The 19,707-nt window shown below is 43.9% G+C and overlaps 1 protein-coding gene across 3 annotated transcripts in view; it reads left to right on the plus strand.

The window, feature by feature from the left end:
- The window catches only part of ddr1 (discoidin domain receptor tyrosine kinase 1), a 43,650-nt gene continuing 23,943 nt past the window's right edge, over positions 1-19,707 (plus strand). For all 3 annotated transcript variants that reach the window (XM_069655593.1, XM_069655595.1, XM_069655594.1), the window contains exons 1-3: positions 1-319; positions 13,537-13,694; positions 18,155-18,257. In XM_069655593.1, coding sequence (XP_069511694.1) covers positions 13,595-13,694; positions 18,155-18,257 — 203 coding nt within the window. In that variant the 5' untranslated portion in view covers positions 1-319; positions 13,537-13,594. The remainder of the gene's footprint in view (positions 320-13,536; positions 13,695-18,154; positions 18,258-19,707) is intronic.

Genomic DNA, 19,707 nt, shown 5'->3' on the forward strand with positions numbered 1-19,707 from the left:
CACCCTGGACTGTCCGTGTTTTTTAATATTTCCCCTCATTGTCGACAAGTTTTAAACGATTCATCCCAAGAAGGTGAAGTTAAAGTCAGGCTACGGGTCTTACATCAGCTGGTGTGTTCAGCCGTGTCGGATAATTTGTTGTTTTCTGAGTTTTGGCAGAGGTCGTTCACTGAGCGAAACAACCGCTCCACAGCACCGTTTGGATTATTACTCAGTGGACGTGAGTTCTTCGGGGCTAAACGCAGCTTTACTTCATCTGATAAAGACTTCTTCTAAAAGTTTGGACAGCTGCCAGAGCCCACTTCTTCGTGTCTTTTAGGTAAGTGCTGACAAACTCCTTAAAATCCCTCGCGCGTTTCCCCTCTCGCTCGCGCGCACTTTACTCCTGAAAAAGCGACTATAATAATATTGCAGCGGATATTTCCAGCTGTCTGTGTGTATGTCTGTGTGACTGTCTGTCTCTCACTGTGGTTTGGCGTCCATGAGTCTCGGGGTGTTAGTGTAGCGGGCACGGCTGTCCTGGACGGTGGCCACGGGCTGCTGGGAAGCTCACTGGAGGTGTAACGTTGCTCTCCGGGTCCGGGTCCCTACACGTTTATTGTGGCTATTAACAACTGCGTATCTGACATACTCTGACTGAGTGCATCATAGCCTACAATCATTTCAACCTGTGCTGCTTAACATGTGGGTCCTTGGCAGCAGAGATAACTTACATCAGAGTCCTGGTTTGTGCCAAAACTATTGCTTTTGTACGTTTATGTCAACTTAATGTATCTTAAAAATAGACTTAGAGTACTTCTTACATCTCATCAGTCAAACTCTAATATGGGTTTGGTTAACTTGTCAGCAGTCATTTCTTTCTCCAGTCTGTTAAGCACATTCTTCACTTGTTTTACATCGCACCTCATTCACTAAAACACACACTCTCTCTCTCTCTCTCTCTCTCTCTCTCTCTCTCTCTCTCTCTCTCTCTCTCTCTCTCTCTCACACACACACACACACACACACACACACACACACACACACACACACACACACAAACCTCACAAGTTAAACAAAAGTTTTTCTAGCCATGTCAAGCTTTACAACAGCAGCAGGAGCGCTGGTGAATGGGTCAGTAGAATGTGTAATGTTTAGCATCACTTCCACACGTCCAGGTGGTGGTCATCATCACACAGACCATTGACCCCGTGACCTCCCAATAAGACCAGCAGCTCCGGTTTCATTCACCTCTGGCCTTATACGAGGTGGTTCTCCTTTAGGGAAACAGATCAATCACCAGATCCAAACCCGAAATTGTCACGGCGAGTCCTGGCACTGCAAAGACCAAGATGTGTTGATAACGAAAACATTTTCAGACACCGCAGAGGCACTGCCAGAAAGTTTGGACTTTGAACTGGCATCTATATTTTGTTTTCTCGGCTAGAAGAGAGAGATGGTGGAAGTGAATCAATCATGTTGTGAGATGATAAATTTCTCAACTTCTCTGTGCACAGGATGCTGCAGAGATCAATAAAAAGTGCTCAGACACTGCATATTTCAGCCCTCTGCCTGTGTTTATTTGTGCAGACAGAAGGCGGCACGGATGTGAAAACGTGGGTATGATTGCATGTGGTTCTGTTGCCAGCTCGTTCCTTGTGTGTTTGTGCATGCCTCTGTGGTTGCAGGGAGGCGGAGGTGGCCTGATGGTGGAGTTAACAGTAGGTGTGCAGTGCTGTGGGCAGTCGCCTTGTCCACTACATTATGAAAATGTTACATGTGGGTAGTTTTTTGGCCGGGGGAAAAAGTCCAGAGGAGGTGTAGCATTGTTGGGCTGCTGAGAAGAGGAGGTGGGAGTGGGACGAGGGGGAGGCTGAGCTATTTGCCAATAGATAGAGAGGCAATAAAAGGCAATTTTCTCCCTTCCCAGCCCTCCCTCTCTGCCTGTGTAGCAAAGGCAGGGGCATAAAGTGAGGAGGAGCCCAGAGTGAGGGTACACAGTCGCTTGCTGCACGCACAGGTCTGCTGGATCACGTCTGATGGGCATCTGGCTGCTTGGTCTTTTTATCAGCAGTGCAGTCCAGCAGAGGAGGCGCAGGATATATTAAATAGTTGGATATGTGAGTATAATTGTGCATGCACACTTTGGGAGCTGTTCTTTTATTGATTAGTTTTTGTCTTTGGAGGCACAGGAGGAAATGACATTAATTGCACAATCAGATTTGTGGAGAAGTTTGCGCAGAGAAAAGTAATTTGTCTGCCGGGGTCTGTGAAACGGCTGTTTGTGGTTAGTTTTGTTTCAGTCTTCAGAGATTCTGCCACAAAAGTCTGAAAGCTTTTTAGGAGAACAGAGAAAATGAAAAGAGCGTTTGCTGTTTTGCATCACTGCTGTTGTTTTGGGATTGAAACCACACAAGTGAGTGCCTGTGTGTGAGCTAACACACACACACACACACACACACACACACACACACACACACACACACACACACAGAAGCACTGGTTTGTCTTGTCTGGTTTCTGGTTGATCATTGACCTCACTGTGTTCTCCTCTATCTGGGTCATTGTTCTGGTGGCTTTGTGACTCTGTCATTGTGTTTCTGGTTGTTGACCAACCTGAAAAGACTTTTTATTGAAGCAGGTGGATACTAATTCAGAATACAAAAGCAGATCCTGCACAATAACTGAATTGCACGTTTTGCACAGTTGCTCGATCTTAATGGCTAAATGTCGTTAACCACATGAAGGAGCAGGAGGATGAGATGAAGGTGTTTTTTAGCCCGAAAGAGCTGTTTTTACGCGACTTATCTCACGACTGTGGTGTATTAGGGAGCAGCTCCACTAAATTCTGTGTTTGCTCGTAATTGGCTCCCGACAGACTGAGTGGGAACCTCGGGCCATGTGGAAGAATTCATTTAAGACCAAAGACACGACACGGTTACTTGCCTCCCATCTTCACAGTCACCCCTCTGATGGGAAATGAAACCAATTGAAGACAGGACGTCACTGTCCACCCTGTTTTCCTAAACCAATTTCCTCTTAAGTCTAGACAGTCGGGCTTTTCAATTGCATTTGCCGTATGTGTGGTCAAATGCAGAAGAAGAGACCATCGGAGAAACAAATTTATCCAGTAATAGGTGCTGACACTTCAAAGCGTTATCAGGCGCGTGCTTGAGCTTCTGTTGTCGAGGAGTTTTTAAATCTCTATTTGATTTCCGCTCTGAATCTCCATACCCAAAGTCAACCACCTTCTTTCCCCCACCCCCATGTCCTTCTATCCCACCCATCCATCCCACCTTTGATCCCCTAATTGATCATTCTGGCAATCTGTCAGTCTCTCTCTACATCAATCATGAAGCTCACATTCTCCTTCTTCATCTTCTATCTCTCCGTTCTCCTTTGAAGCAGCACTAGATGTTTCATTTATCCCACCTCTCCCCCTCCTTCCTCTGCTCATCCATCTCACCCTCAGCCTCCCTTCTGCTATCGTCCCCTTGAGTCTCCTCATTTATCTGTTTGCTCCTCCCGTCGAGGGTGCTCAGGTTAGATAACAGTGTTATTGCTTGGATGTAGACCGGGGTCATGTTTTGGTTGCAGATGTTTCTTCAAAGACTTTGTCACTGATTCTTATCAAGGTGTCTCAGAACTTGCGTTGATGCTCTAGATCAAGAGCTAGCAGAAAAGCTTCAGCATAAATCCTAAAATTAAAGGCGGCCTATTTCAGAGGTGCTAATGTAAGTGTAGGATATAAATGATTAACTATGGGCATGTGGAAAAGTAGGTTTCTGCAAGATAAAAGTGAAAAAAATCTAGAATTTGGGAGGTTTTGCCTCCCTGATGTAAAATCCTTTCATGCAATGCATATTTTATGAATCAGAAATAATAAATTATTCTCACATTGCGCTTATAACATCTTTTTATTCCATGCATTGTGTAATCTGGTACCAAAATAACCCACAAAGCAACTTGACCAATAACGGTTTGTTGGAGAGTTTGATGTGTTATGCTAGTAGCTGCTAATGGATCCTTAAGCAGTTCCCTTTATCTGCTGGAGTGGTAAAAGGCTTTATACACCTTTTTTCACATGCTCAGTAGTTCTCTGGAACACCTGTAGCAGACATAATGTGATGTGAACGATGGGTGAAATTCTCCCTTAAATCACATGATGCTGAGGTGCGATAATAGCACAATGAGTGACGGTTGCTAATGCTGATCCACTGAGCTGAAACCAACTGTGAATCAAGGCGAGCTCCTTCCCACACCTCGCTCTAAGAGGCTTCTTGAAAAAGTATATGGTCCTTATGAAAAATGGAAACTTTCAGAAACTTAAAAAGCCTGTGTGAGCGCTCTGCTCTCCCTCTTTTGCTCTTTCTTTCTTTTCGTTTTTTCCATCTCTTCACTATCGATGGGTTTTTTTTGTGCTAGCACACAGTGTGCCTCTCGAGGCTCCCTACACCACCGATAATTAGTAATGGCTTCTGGCAATGTAGGTGCTTTTGAATCCTTGTTGGAACATGGAAAAAATATCTTCAACATCAAAGGTGACCCCTTTTAGTCTTCTCTTTGTACAATGAATTTCAGTTGAAACGATATCCACACTGAGTGGGGCGGACCTGTCTCCCTCCCTCCCAGGGCTTTGGAGGGGCACATTAGCATCAGGAAACTGTTGTGTGATGTGTAATTTAGCTCTTTTTAGGAGGCTTTTTCTGCAGAGAGGGAGGTGGAGGGAGGACTGCTAGTGTGATAGAGGTATCAGCCTGTGCCTGAGGCTTTTTACAGAGCTGAAAAGTGTGTGTGTGTGTGTGTGTGTGTGTGTGTCTGTCTGTGTGCATTGCTGAAGTTTTTGCAAAGCCTAGATGCAATTTTTGGATTCTAATTTGCTTTGATGTGAGTCCGTTTTTTCATTTTCCCCACTGTGGTATCTAAACATTACAAGCTTAAAGAAATCTGAAAGTCTTTTCTCGTTGCTCAGCTGTCGTTCATTAGAGACGAGAAGAGAAGACAAGGAGACATCTGTGAGAGGGCTGGGTTAGGCCCGACTGTTTTTCTCACTTTGACTCAAAATGCTGAGTCTCGCTGAAGTCATTCCTGTATGACCTGATCTCTCTGCTTCTGTTTCTCTCCAGGCCATCCCTCCTTCTTTCCCACCATCCCTCCATCCTTCGCCCCTTTTCTCCTGCTCCCTGTCTCTGTCTCAATAGCTGCTCACTGGATGAATAATTGTCAACCTCCTGCAGGCAAAGACTTGCTTTTGTCCCACGCTCGCTCTGTCACTCCGAGTCTTTCCATTCGATTACTGGAGGGTGTTTTTCTCCACCACGGCATTCTTCTGTCTGTCTGACTGTCTGTCTCTCTGTCTCCGACCGTTTTCTCTCTGCTCATTGTGAGAGTAGCACTATGCTGCCACATGCCCCTTTCTCCTTTCACCCCATCCTCCCCTTTGCTTCTCACTTGTCCTCTGACAGGTGGCGGTGAGACTGTGCAAATTGAATTCGGGGGAATTGAGCTGCGGCTTTAACATCAACACAGCAGCCCTAAAACGGCCTCGGTGTCAAAGTAGAACCAGAGATCGTCAAACACTCTGCTGCCAAATATGCTAATGCTGCCACATATCTGCAAGGTTCTCATAATGATTTTTACACCCACTCTTCAACTAGGGTCACATTTCGAAGTACTCTTCCCTTGGAGTTGAAGGTTCATTTTCATGCAGGAGAGACCTCTGGTTCTTTCTTAGTTTGGTGAGAAAGTTTCTCATAAAATAACTTTCACTAAGAGGTGAGACGGCACTCCTTAGAATCCAGGTGCAGAGAAAACACAGCGGACATGTTGGAACATGTATAAATCCTTCAGCCCTGAGAACCAAAACTGTTCCAGTTTCTGTCAGTGAACACCAGTTTCCCAGAACAACTTATAACACTCTCGCACCGACTGTTTTCTCTCTGCATGCTCAAAGAGGGAGGACTTCACTCCTTGAATCACACAAAGCAGCTAATGAACAGCCGACTCGGTGTAGAAGCCGTTGGTTGCCCGAGGTGCTAACAAGCTTTTGCTAAGTGGGATCTTTTTGGTGTGGGTGCGCGCTCACTGTTCTCTGTAATATATCAGCTCTCACAGAAACGCTTGCTTTTGTTTCATTTTAGTTTGATCATAGTTGTTGTGCAAAACGCACAGCTAATCCTTCTTCTTCTGTGTTGTTTTTTGTTACTGTCATCATAAAAGATTGTCCAGACTAGTTAGTGTGCTTGTGTTGCAAATTCTGTATCTACTTGATTTGTAACTCACTCATTTGGGGGATGATTGAGAGAAGACAAACACCACTGTCTCATTTTTTTGTCTGACCGCCGGGGTCAGCCCTACACATGGGTCTGACTGACGGACTGAGAAACTGACTGACTGAGTGAGTGACTGAGTGACGGTACTTTCAGAGCCATAGAGAGAGAGTTGCGACATCGCAATGGCAGCTCATGGAGCATATTGGACCTCCACTGGAGCGACTTTCTGTCTATACGGCTCTGGATACTTTGTTTGGGGAGTAGGCGGGGCTTCTCCTCTGCTGCTCGTCTGCTCTCCTCACCTACGTCCGCAGCGCGCACCTGCTTTCAAACACGTTGTCATCGGCCTCATAAGGACAGTCCTTGTAACACATTGCCCACAAAAGCGCACATTGACCAAATGCGGCCAGCCACATACCAGGTTTTGACCTAGTCTTGTTTCTTAAAGAGGGGTTATTATGCTGTTTCACATTTTAAGACATATACTTTTGAAGTTTAAATCTGTAGGTAAAAGTATGTTGGAGTAATCCCCAGGCTTCTCAACTAAGTGTCTGCAGGCGGCTGTTTTTTCTCCACGCTGCACTTTGTGACGTCACAAAGTGCAGCCTCAGCAGGCTTCGGAGAGCTTGCCAATCAGAGGAAAGCGGGCTTGTAGGGGTGGGGTTTCTTAAAGGGACAGAGCTGACTGAGTCGTTTCAGGCAGAGGGGATATATGAGGGCCTGCACAGAGCACCAGTGTGAGAACAAATGTTTTAACTGTAAATTATGCTGAGCTACTCCACAGGTATCGCAGAGTGAAATATATAGTTTAAAATGAACATAAAAGCCCCCTTTAACATTTCATGAGCTGATAATTGGAACAAAGAATGGACAAATCACCTGCCAAAAAATGTACACTACCAAGAAAACTACGCCTACCCAGCAGCTTCGTGGCTCTCAGAGCTGTGTGATATTGTGGTGCAGAGTGCAGAAGATGCTCTGGATAAAGTGTTTTCTGCTGAAAGCAATAAGACACACAGAGATAGTGTGTTAGGGCAAGACCCAGATGCATAATGCATGTATTTTTGTGCGAAACAGATATATCTCCTGGTTTGTCTGCAATTAGATCATTTGAGCTGATATACTGTGCTGGAAACACAGAACAGTGTCTATAGCAAACACACACAGCCTCTAACCTCCTGGCTGTAGGCGCGGATGACTGGACACCTCCTTCAGATTTTTTTAAATTGTTTTTGGTGTTGCTCTGCTCTGTGCTTTTAAAGGCACTGTGGTCTGGATATATGATGCTCTGTGTTTGTTTGTACGTTTCAGATGGGATTTAAACTGCAATACGTGCCACCTCCACAGTTCCTATAATGTTTCCTGACTAGCACCATTGACTCCCAACAGAAAGAAAATGTTTTGTCGCCACCAGCTCTCGTAGTGCTCTGTCCCCAAGCTCACAAAAAAGGTTTGTGTGGCTGCTGTTGATGAGGACATTCTTCCTTTGCCAGACCAACCTGTGGCAATCAGTCACCATTTGTCTCTGTCGGCAGATATGCTGAGCAGCGCTGCGACTGGTGTGGACTGAGGGGCCAAGCGGACACGTTTCCAAGTGAAAACCACGCAGCGAATACAGAAAAGATTGAAGTTTCACTATTTAGTTATGATTGATATCAGCCTTTTGTGTAGCCGCATGCTAGTGAACCCAACTTTATTACAGTCATTTTTTACCAGTTTTTGCACTCCCCTCGAGCCTCGTCTCACGGTGCTTTAAAGTAACGCCAGTGTTGGTTTAAATTACTTTGCTATGAGCTGTGATGTTGCACAGCATTTTTTTTTGATGATACTGCCCTGCTGAGTTTGTGCCTCCAGGATGTTGTGTGTTGCATTGGATGTTTTCTGGGTGCAAGCTGAGCTGTCTCAGTGAATCATGCGATGCTTAGCACAGCTTAAATATTCCTGGAAACATGATTCTTTATTTTACAATCCCCTTACCGTGCTTCTTTCAGTGTTTCATGATTCACCGGCTCCTTAAGTCAAATGCTACACTTTCTCCGTTTTCTTGTTGCTGCTGTTTAATTTGTTTTTCTGACTCGGCTGTCTTCTCCTTCAGCTCTCATTACCCTGTTTAAGTGACTCATCCATTCTTCCCTCCTGTTCCTTCAGCCTCTGGTAGAAATCAGTAAAGTCAGATTCCTCTGACCTGACTGCACTTCCTTGTATAGATGACACATAACTGAACAACTTGATGACCAATGTGTGACCAACACTATGATCAAGACTGAGGCACAACCTGACCCATAGCTTCCTGATGCACTTTGAGTCATCTATTGTAGGTAATCGTTAAAAGTACACTGCCTGTATTTTCACTATTAAGAGAAAAGCTGTCCATTCTTTAGCTTCTGACTAAGGTGGGTGGTTTCTTTGCCTAGAGTGAAGGACATATAACAGCAAGTCATATTTTAATATCAAACCCGAGTAAGCTAAAGAAAACGCTTTCAAGATGAAAAAGAAACCCCATGGATGGATTTGTGCTGCCAAACAACTCATCCCTGCCCTTGAATCGAGTTTTCAGTACAAACAAGGGAAACGGTGGCCCCGCCGGGAGCAGCAGTCACACCATCCTCAAGTCTCACTGAAACTAGCTTGTTTTCAGGAAAGCATCAAATCACCTTGTTTTGGTGGCTGGCGCGGTCTCACCCTTCAAAGAGTTGTAAGGATTCAAGATTAATCTGTGCTTCCTTCTCCCCAGGACTCGGAGGGCAGTGGTGCGTACGACCTCACCGGCTTCCTCATGCACAGACGGAAATCCAAAACAAAGAGCTCACTGCTCTCTGTCTCCCAGAGGCCATTAGTCATGTCTAACTGAGGCAGTGTGTTCCTCTATCTGGCTCTGATAGAAGACTTCACACGTTGCGGTCTGTGTATGGACAAGAAAAACATCACAGAGGAAAAGCAACAAAGTCAAAGTTTTAGCAAATTCACTACAAATCATGTCCGCGTTTCACCGCTGACCATTTTCAGAAAAGTACAAATGACAGAACATTTAGTAGCTTTTATGCAACAGTTGGTTTCAACTTCCAGTGTAAAATGTGCTTTAAAGAGGTAATACATCATGTTGGACATGAGGTTTCATTTTGTGTCTGCATACATTTATCATCACACGGTAATGCAGATGAGATCAGGGAAGACTGTCTGAAAACATTCACTTTATAGTCCACTTCATAGCGAGTTTGCAATTTTGTATTGCTGTTCAAAAAAACAACAATGACCTAATTTAACAGCACAGACAAACATCAGCTGAGTGTCCGAAAGTGCTTTTTTCATTGTGCCGACGAGCTCGCTATCGTATAATTGAACTCTATGTCGTGAGTAAGGAGTAGTGAATTGATGAATGATTTCTAACACAACCTTAAGAGCAAACAACAGCCATGTTAGCAGCTCTGTCAGACTGTATAGTACTTAGGCACAGCATTGATTCGAGTTTAATGCTATCATTAGCGGGCTAACATGCTTACATTTACAATGCTAACATGCTGATGTTCAGTAGGATTATGTTTACGGTGTTCGTGTTCACCACCTAGGTTAGCATGTTAACATGCTTTCAGTAACGAGACTTAAGGGAACGTCAATAGTTTTACAGGTATTTAATCATAAAGCAAAGTGTCTAATGATGGCACTAGAGGAAGTTTGGGGCGTCACCAAGGCGATTCCTCCTGCGTGGACATGTATGTCTTTATCAAGTTTCTTGGTAGCCCCTTTTTACACTGCGGTTCTGCTACAGCGTCGTAACGGAGCTCCGCCATCATGCAGTCTTTGCCATTTTACTTTTGACTCATCAACGCCTGCGTAAAGCCGCCCCAGTGTGTGTTTTTATAAAGTGTTTCAATGTTGCTGAAGCAGAACGTTCACGAGGTGTAAACAAACAGCGCCACCATTTCACCTCTGTTCGTTTTACATGGAAGACGAAACATAACAGAAGCGTAATAATTCAGCCTTGAACTGGCAGCCTTGAAGGACTATTGATTCATTCAACAGTTATAGAGACATTTCACTCTAACTCTTTGTGTTTTCTTCAGTGTTTGATTTTGTGCCTCAAAGTAGTTAAATATTTCACTAGATAGTCTAATTAACTCTACTTCACTTCTACTTTACTCCAAGAGAAATAACAAAGTCAGTCTAGTTCATCCTCTATGGAGCATAGATGTCGGCACAAAAATTCATTGTTATTCATCCAATAGTTGTTTAGATAAGGAGTGAATGACTCACAGGTGGACACGGCCCTGCCCAGTCACCCCTTTAGTATTTTAGCCACACTGCCTGCTGCTTTTCCAACAAATCTCAATGAACTCTAGTAAGTTTGGCTCCGCAGAATTAAGTGACTTATTAGTCCCTAAATCAAAAGGGGATGATCACCCTTCGTTGTGAAAACCATGCTGTAAATTTCCTGGTTTATAGCGTTTGAAATATGGCTGTTTGACAGATCTCTTGAGTCATGGATGACGATTATGTAACTGTAACAAAAAAAACGTGGACTAAACACTGACTGTGATTGATTACACCTCTTGGGTTTCGAGTCGGCAAGTTAATTTCAATACCGTGTTGACACTGAGTGAAAGTAATGGCTGTCTGGAATGATGGAAATTACAAAAAAAAAAGCCAATAAGTTGTGATATTCTTTGGACAATCCTCAGCAGTGATGTAAAGCATACAAAATGTGCAGCTAATGATCTAAAACATGCAGAACCACCTGAATAATCCTTGAGGTCACTCCTCAAAATTTGGACGAGCTTCATTATCCACCTGGAAAGAATAATGATTTCAAACATTTGGGTCCAACGCGAGGGGCTAGAAAAGACGCTAACCAGTGCCAAGGCTGTCCTGCCAGCTTTTTAACTGAGCCAATCTAATTATAGAGCCTGGCAACCTATCTTAAATGATGCAATGGTTGCTAGCTAAAAAAAAAAGTCCTGTGTGTGTCTATGCTCTTTACTCTGCCTCTCGTTTTTCAGTTGTGTTTTGTTGTGCGGGACAGAAGCAGCAGCTGCTCATAAGTATTCATTAGTCCTGCTTATGGATTAGCCGAGACAAAATGTGCGGGTGTAGATTGGGGCTCCACACTGTGCCGCCTCCTCCACAACACAGCAAGCCCTTCTCCTTCTCTCTGCGAGCACTAACCACAGCTGTTCAACACCACTTGACTTCTCCAACAACAATGTTCTCAGATGGCTGTGGCCACTTTTGTTCCTGCTCGCCAAAACATTTGTCAGCCTCGGTTTCTTCTCCTGTTTTGTAATGTCTCCGTCCCCCCCGTTTTCCCTTCATTGACAAAACCGAGATGAGACGCTGTCGGATCATGTTTGTTGACATTGGTTGTTATGGTGATTGCTTTGGATTCAAGACCCCAGTCATCAGATTTCCAGCTCCGTTTTTTGCACACGCAGCTCAGTCCAGTAAGCCCCATATTTCAGCATTTTGTCATCTGGCATACTCACTCACATACTTACTCATGTGGACAACTTGGGTGTTTTTCCTGCATAGAAAAAAGCCAGCCTTCCCTCTCTCGCTCCTTTCTCGCTCCACGAGGAACACATGCACCGTGTATCGGGTGCGTTGTGTCTCCCGTTCAGGACAGCTGCAAAGGCTGGCTATCCCTGAGATCTCCTTTATGCCCACATACGCGCCCCTCGCCCCCATGCACACACACACCACAAGGCCATAAGTCACCCTCTCTACCCCACCTCCCCCCTCCCAAACACACATACATGCACCCATGTCATCACTGCTCTTGTTCCATCGTCTCCGCCCTTCTGCGCCCGAGCTAACTCTCCTCTACTATTCACTCCGTTTCCATACATTCCCCCTCAACCCCTCCCCGATTCTCTGTCACTACAGCTGTGTGTCAGCTGTCCCAGTCTGGTCAGAGAAGAAGCCGAAACACAGAGGGTCTACAGGGAAGCCGGCCTGGCCTCTCTGACTCTCCCAGCTGTCACTCCCACTTCAGACTTCCACTTATCACAAGGTTACTTTTCCTCCCTCCCGCTTCATCACTGGAAGTCTTCCTCCAACACGTTCAAAAGCACGAGGGAAAGAGCCATGAAACGTGCTTATTTTTTCTGCATGAATCACAGTCGCTCGGTCAAATTATGTTGGAGTCATCAGAGAAAAAGCAGCAGCGCTTTTCAGGACGAAAGCTTTGAGTACCACTTCATTTTCAACACCTAGCTAAATTAGATGCGGTCTTACACAACAGTCCTGCAGGACATTCTGACGTGGAGGAATGTTATCATGTAGTTGTTGAAATTGTTTTACAGAGGTGTTTATTCAACTTTATGGTCATTTTGGAGGCTGCAGTTGTGTTATTGAATTGTTATACTCTTCCACAGCACCACAGATGCATCCTCCGAAATGACCATATAGTTGAATCAACACTTATTGAAAACAGTTTAAACAGAAACTAAATATTAAAACCTTCGTGTGGGATTTATTGCAGGACTGTTTTATTAGACGCAGCATTATTTCTGGAGTATCTAATTAACTGCCAGCTGGGTGCAGATTGTTTGGTAAATTTTAAGCTTTCAGGTGTTTTGGAAGTCACTCAACATTCAGAACGCCTGTGAGGTGTGTTATTAGCACTTACCCAGCACAATCTATTCAGTTTAGTGTCCCCATCTATTCCAAACTCTCTGACATCTGTCTTTCAGTTGTCTCTCACTTTTTGGCTGTCATTTAGTCAATTTTCAATCCTCATCTGTTTAATATGTATTCTGAACAATCATCTCCAACTGGGTGCTCCACATAAAATCAGTAATTCTGATGAATAATTGGCATTCAAGATACAGAAGGCATCAAGTTCTCTGGGAGTAAATGGGGCAGGCTAATTATACCATCCTCAATTACCAAGCTGTGTGTACCCTTTCTAAAGGCAGCAAAGTATTATTGTGTCCCAGCATTCTGCTGCCGGAGAGGGAAAAACAAATTAGCGTGTGAAAGTGGCCTTTGTTGTATGGCTTTGTGCTCGCTCCTCTGGGGTTCGGCCCATTGCTGAGCTATGCACGCAAAACATTGAGAAACAAATGACTGCGAGACATGCTACGTGCTTTGGACTAAGAGGATTTGATTCAGTTTAGTAATCGATGGAGAGGATTGTGAGTCTGTGAGCTCAGCAGCCTCAGGCGAGAGCTGTTTATGTGCAAGTGTAATGTATCTGTGGGTGTGAAAATAAAACGGCTGGTGAAGTTTAACAAGCGCAGACCTGAATCCTAAAGTGGATGCATTTGAATAACGTCTTTTTCTGTGACAGGTATGCCTGTGGTCATCAGCACGTCTCCGGACAGGTAACCAGGTGTGTTGCTGCTGTCATGGCCTCTCCAACCCTGCCGCTGTTTCCTGTCACTGTGCTTACAGTCCTGGTGGCGCTGGTGTCGTCTTCAGAGGACCATGAGTGGCACTTTAACCCAGGTAGGTCATTTTATAAAGAAACAAAAAGGAAAACATCAAAATTGGTGAACATTTTTTATTTATAAAAAACAAATTGTTCCCCAAATTTTGTTTTTCTGGGCTTGTTGTTCAATGGGACTTTAAATAACAGAGTGCCTTTTGATTCTGCATATTTATTTTCGATCAAATCAGGACGCTAGGGAGAGAGTAGTTCCAAATATTGAATAGTTTTAACAGTAGCCAATAGCATTGAAAGAGAGGACACTCTCACCAAAATGATCACGTTGACACAGGTTTTTCAGACAGATTGTCTCCGTTCCCACTGCCAGTGGAATATCCTGCTTTGGGTCTCTTTTCTGCTGCGTCACCGTCTGACGTCACAAACACGCCTGAAACAGGGTTAGTAAACAGTGAAGATGTTCCGGTGGTTAGGTCTTTATTTTATCTATTACTCTTCCAGTCTATTTCTCAAACTCGGCGTGACAAATTTAGAACGATGTTCGAACGCTGCTCGGACAGAGGCAGGCAGAATTTGTGACTGAGATGACAAGGAGTCACGTCAACGCGCGTTATAGTATCGCGCCGGAAAGTGGGCGGAGATTAGCATGTCGACCCGGGTTTTGTGTTCCCATCAATGCCGATCGGAGCCGTGGTGATAATTACCCAGGTCTACTGCAGAGTCATTTGACCCGGGTCTGAATCAGATTGTAACCTTTCCCACTGAGCTAAAAACCCGGGTGTTAGCGGGGTTTCTGACCAGTGGTAAAGGGGCTATACAAACAAAAACACAGTAACAACAGCTAGCTAGCTTGTAGCTCTTGTGTTTCTTGGGGAAGGGACCTTTAAAGAATTAAGAAAGGGTTTCATTGGACCCAAAATATACAAAATGTTACATATCTTTAAGAATACCTAAAAATCACAATTTGTTCAGCAAGATACTGTTTTATAAGTGACATTCAGAGCAAGACATGATAACAAAACCTACATGTCTATTTGTATTTCATTGGCAGCTTACACTGCTGTTTGTGTCCTTTAAAAGTGGGCTTTTGAACAGTTCAACAGTTTGGCATAAGGCACATCTCAAGGTTGTTTTTTATTACCACAAACTAAGCTGTAATTGCATTTTCAAGCCTGTTGTCCTCTTCTTCTCCCTCCCACCCCCCACCCTCGTGTCCTCGGGCGCAGCGATCGTCCGTCCTGCTGCTCTGACATTCTCCTCACATTCTCAGATCAGTAAGGCTCATTCTCCGTCCGCTATCAACAGGCTATCCTGTGTCCTCTCCCTGTCTGCCAGCCAGTCGTGTGTAATAGGAGAATGAGATAGCTAGGCGGTCTCCCCCCCCTCGGCTCATCAGGACCGCTAATGCACAGGCAGCTCATGAAAGTGTCAGTCAAAATGTCGGGAGAGGGAGAGCACGAGGGGTGAGTGAGTGAGAGCCAACCAGGTGTAACCAGAGGAGGCTGTTTGCACCACAGACGGCAGAGCTAGACTGTGAATGAGACCAAGCTAGCAATCTGAGTCATATGTTGATTATTTTTGTCAGATACTTTGGTTTGGGAAAAACTTGTCACATAATTATCCTCAGCTGTACTTTTTGTTTAGTGCTAATCACCAAATGTTAGCATGCTAACACTTTAAGGTAACAAATGCAGTAAACAATGTCTCTGTTAAACATCTAGCCTCGTCATTGTGGGAATGTTAGCAAACTGCTGTTAGCATTTAACTAAAAGCACCACTGTCGCTCACGTTTTTGTGGTTCCAGCTTGTCAATTTGAGGTATTTTCTGCCTTTAATTTATTTCTTTTGTGATTTTAAACTTGAACATCTTGGACTTACCGTAACACAAAACAAGCTATTTGAACACATTGTGTTGGTGGTGGAAACTGTGATAAATTGTATAATTCAACAAATTTTGACATTTTAAAGACCAAATGATTAAAGATTTCATCTGGAAGTTCTCAGTTTTGTTCTGTTTGGCGACAGCTTTAGCAAATTGCAGGCGCATAAGTCCCAATTTAACCAGACGTCCACGGTTGGCTCCCTTTGTCCTGATTGTTACTCTTGATTTTCATCGCTGACGGTCGCTTTCCTTTTCAGACTGTTTCACTTATTTTTGAAGTTGTGTCTGTAGTCATCGATCTTTTCTTTGTTTGTTCAGCCATAGTAGATTACTGTTTACTAAGACTTGCAGAGACCGGAAAAACAGCCGCTTCGCTCCGCCTACCCTCTCTGGCAGACCAATCACTGCTGGGTGATGGAAAACGCGTCACTAAATGTGCGCCGCTTGTGATTTTTTCCCACGAATGTCCCCACAGACACCCAGTCCATAATAATATTATATACTGCAAATGCAAAGGCAAAGGCTTTCATCAGTGGGCCACAGGCTCAATCAGCATTGTGTTACCTCATTTGGTATAACATAACAAAGAGTCGGTCTAGACCTGCTCTATTTGTGAAGTGTTTCGAGATAACTCGTTATGATTTGGCGCTATACAAATAAAATTTGATTTGATTTTTTTTGGATTTGGGGATAGATAGTGACTTAACAGACATTTATTTAAATAAAAAGACAATATTGACAAAATATTTGCATTAGTTGATAATGGACAAAATCACTTGTTGCATTCCTAATCCATCTATCCATGCATTAGCTATACTGATTATTATTAGAGGGTTGAGGGGGGCTGGAGCTGATTGCAGGGGACTCTAGGTGACAGGCAGGGTACACCCTAGGTATGAAATGTTTCATCATGATATAGTATTATAGTTATTCTTTAGACAAGGATACCATATTTGTTGAAATCTGCCATGATGTTTTAATTTAGGGGGTCTGCAAATGACATGAGACGACATCCTCCCATTTAACACGATTAGAACAGATGGAAAATGGATTCACAGACGTGCTGGTGGAATTTCAAAATAAAGGGGCGTTATGAAGATGATGATATGGATCAATCTTTTCACTCGTCGTTGCGATATTGAATCGTTAAAGATCTAACCGATATATCGATCCAGATCACTTGCTCGTTACACCCCCACCTTGGACAGGTGGCAAGACAGGGGACAGCCTCCATCCACACTCACATCCACACTAATGGGCAGTGTAAAGTAGCCAATAAACCTAAATTTGGATGTTTTTAGGTTCTGTAAGGAAGCCAGAGTTCCTAGAGAAAACCCAATCAAGCACCCAGCTCCACACAGAAAGGCCCCAGCCCACCAGAACCTTGTTGCTGCGAGGCGATTAAACAGCTCGTTGATTTATTGACTAAGCGTGTCGGCATTAATCTACGCAAGTCTAGGTGCGAGATTGATCGGAAATCCACCCACACGGTTTGTCTTGTTAAAAGAAGTGAATGAAGCTTGAAGGTCTTAGCATGTGGGCTAAAGTGTTTTTATAAATGACGTGCAGAGAAGGTGAAAGCAGAGGACACACAGAGAGGTGAAAGGATTGTAGATGGCGAGGTGTTGACTGCCGATGTGTGATGATGATGATGTAATGAAATGGGCACCTGTCTGTACACAGGGCGTGTATGAACTGTGTGTGTGTGTCAGTCTGTCTGCTGCACCCCTCCGGGTTTTTAGGGTCTGTCATCCAGCCCAACATTCCTGTCCGCTGACTCAATGACAGAAACTAAGTCAGACGCCCACCCCACCCCCGCCTCTTTCTGTCACCCTCAGCCTCCACTCCATATCACTGTCAGTACCCCTTTCCACTTTATCGCTACCCACACCCTCGGTCAGCCTCCCTCCTCGCCTCCACCTCCTCATGACTGACTTTGGAGCGGATAGCTAGGTCGTTGGGTAATCCCTGCCTGGGACCACTCTATCTGGATCGTTTGATAAAGCTGTTGCCGGAGCCAAGTCAGCGCAGATATCTGAGACCTGCCTGTGTTCTTTCTTCCCCCCTTTATGTCGTTCTTTCTTTTGTTGTCTTCCTGCAAATCCCCGAGCAGTGGTAACCGGAACAGGGGCTGTGCTGGATCGCTGCAGCCCCGAGGATGGTGGCTTTGTGTGGGATGGAGATCGAGCTGGAGAGACAAAAGAGAAACAGGAAAAGTGTAGTCACACAGAAGATGGGTCACAGCGTCTCACGGGGTGGCAGATGAATTTTAATGACTATCTTTTATGCAGTCAGTTTGGAAGGACAAGGGGGACAAGTGATGCAAAACACTGCCATTACATTTTACATGAACTCATTAGTGCAGACCCCACACGGAGACAGAGTCTGTATTTAATAAGGGTGAACAGAAACAATTTATTGTACTTTAGTTTCCCCTCTCCCTCCCCTCAGAGTCTGTGTGCGTTATGAAGCGTGAAGTCCGGAAGTTTTCCCAGAGATGACATAACAACATTATTCCCCGTGACCAATGATGGCTGCTGACACTCTAATGGAAATATTAGGTTTCCCTTGGACATGTGCTCCGAACGGATGAGAATGTTACTCATGTGTTTCTCTTTTCCTTAAAACTTTCCTCTACAGCTCAGTGCCGTTACGCCCTGGGAATGGAGGATGGCACCATCCCAGACTCTGACATCACAGCCTCCAGCGCCTGGTCGGACTCCACCGAGGCCAAACATGGAAGGTAGGAAATGAGCGAGTGTGTATGCGAGGCTGACAGTTAATAATGACACCGCTCACCGACACAGTAATCAAGAAGCTTTTTCTGTACTTATAGTTTGTGCTGTTGACGTCTGAAAGACTGTAATTCTGCTTAATGAGTAACTGAACACCTGGGTTTAGAGTTTTCACTGCATCTGATAACAACCAGCGTCACTGTTGGGTGTCATTGGAGATTTGCTCTGTTGCACCTGTTACCACTCTTAAAAGTGATGTCATGCCTTTCTGATACACCTTGGGGTACCGGGCGATATCACCAAGCAACGTAGAAGTGAAGCTACGGAGGAAAGATTGATCACTTGCCAACTTTTTGTTGTTGTTTTCCTACATTTAAGATGGTATTTTTAATTAAAACTACACAGCAGTGTGGGCAGCATTTTTTGGATGTGTGCCGCACAGTTATTGATTAAAAAAGTGGCAGTGCCGGCGCGTCAAATCAGTTTGCAATTAAACTGCATTCCAATGCAATGTACAAGGCCACTTCGACACTAGATGATAAGACTTGATGTCCGCTGTGATGAATTTTAAATCTCCAGAAAGTTTCAAGACTGCGCTACTTCAATTTTAAATACTATGGGGAAATGAAAAGAGGCAGGGGAAGCCTCAAACAGTCAAACACTTCTAATCATGGCTTTTTAAAAGCTAAACTTTGATGCAAGTTGGATTTTATTGGTCGACGATGGAACATGGAAAACTTTAGATACAGCCCTTAATTGAAAGCAGTTATTTGCTATTTCATCAGGTGTATTTTGGATTGGATTGGATTATTTTTGTTAGATTGATTTGTTCAGTAATTCATATGTGAATTATATGAGTGTATTGTGAGAATATATAAGTGGAATTAGTAAATGGTAATTTTGTCCAGTAATCAAGCTACATTCAAGGAGTAAGGGGCCGGATTGTTAATTTCATGTGACTAGAAACTTTTAATCAGAGTGGTCTTTTAAATATCCATTATACTTTAACTTACAGCACTTTAATGCTTCTGCTTGAGTATAATTTCAGTAAAGTATATGTAGTTCTGCTGAAATAACACATTACAACACAGAAGTACATGCACGTCATGTAGACCAGTTGTTCTCAAGGAGCCTCCAGTACCTCCTTAATGACAAATCGCGACCCAAATTTCTGAAACCATTCAAATTTATTGAATAAAAAATGTTGCAGTTTGGACCAGAGACGGAACGAAACATCACAGTATGTCAGCTTCACAAAACACAACAGTATAATGGTCAACCTAAACGACCAGCAGGTAGCAGTGCGAGGAAAATATTCCCTCTACAATTCATTCAGTTAACTCCCTTTTTTTCAACAGAAATAAACTAAAAAATTCAACATAAATGAAACTACTGTCGGGCTCATCAAGTTTCAAGACTGAAAATGTAACTGCAGCTGCGATTATCCAATAAACTACA

Source organism: Semicossyphus pulcher, unplaced genomic scaffold (assembly GCF_022749685.1).
Source record: "Semicossyphus pulcher isolate SPU_LCO1_2020_fin unplaced genomic scaffold, fSemPul1.0.p SCAF_9, whole genome shotgun sequence".
In the NCBI taxonomy this organism is placed as follows: domain Eukaryota; kingdom Metazoa; phylum Chordata; class Actinopteri; order Labriformes; family Labridae; genus Semicossyphus; species Semicossyphus pulcher.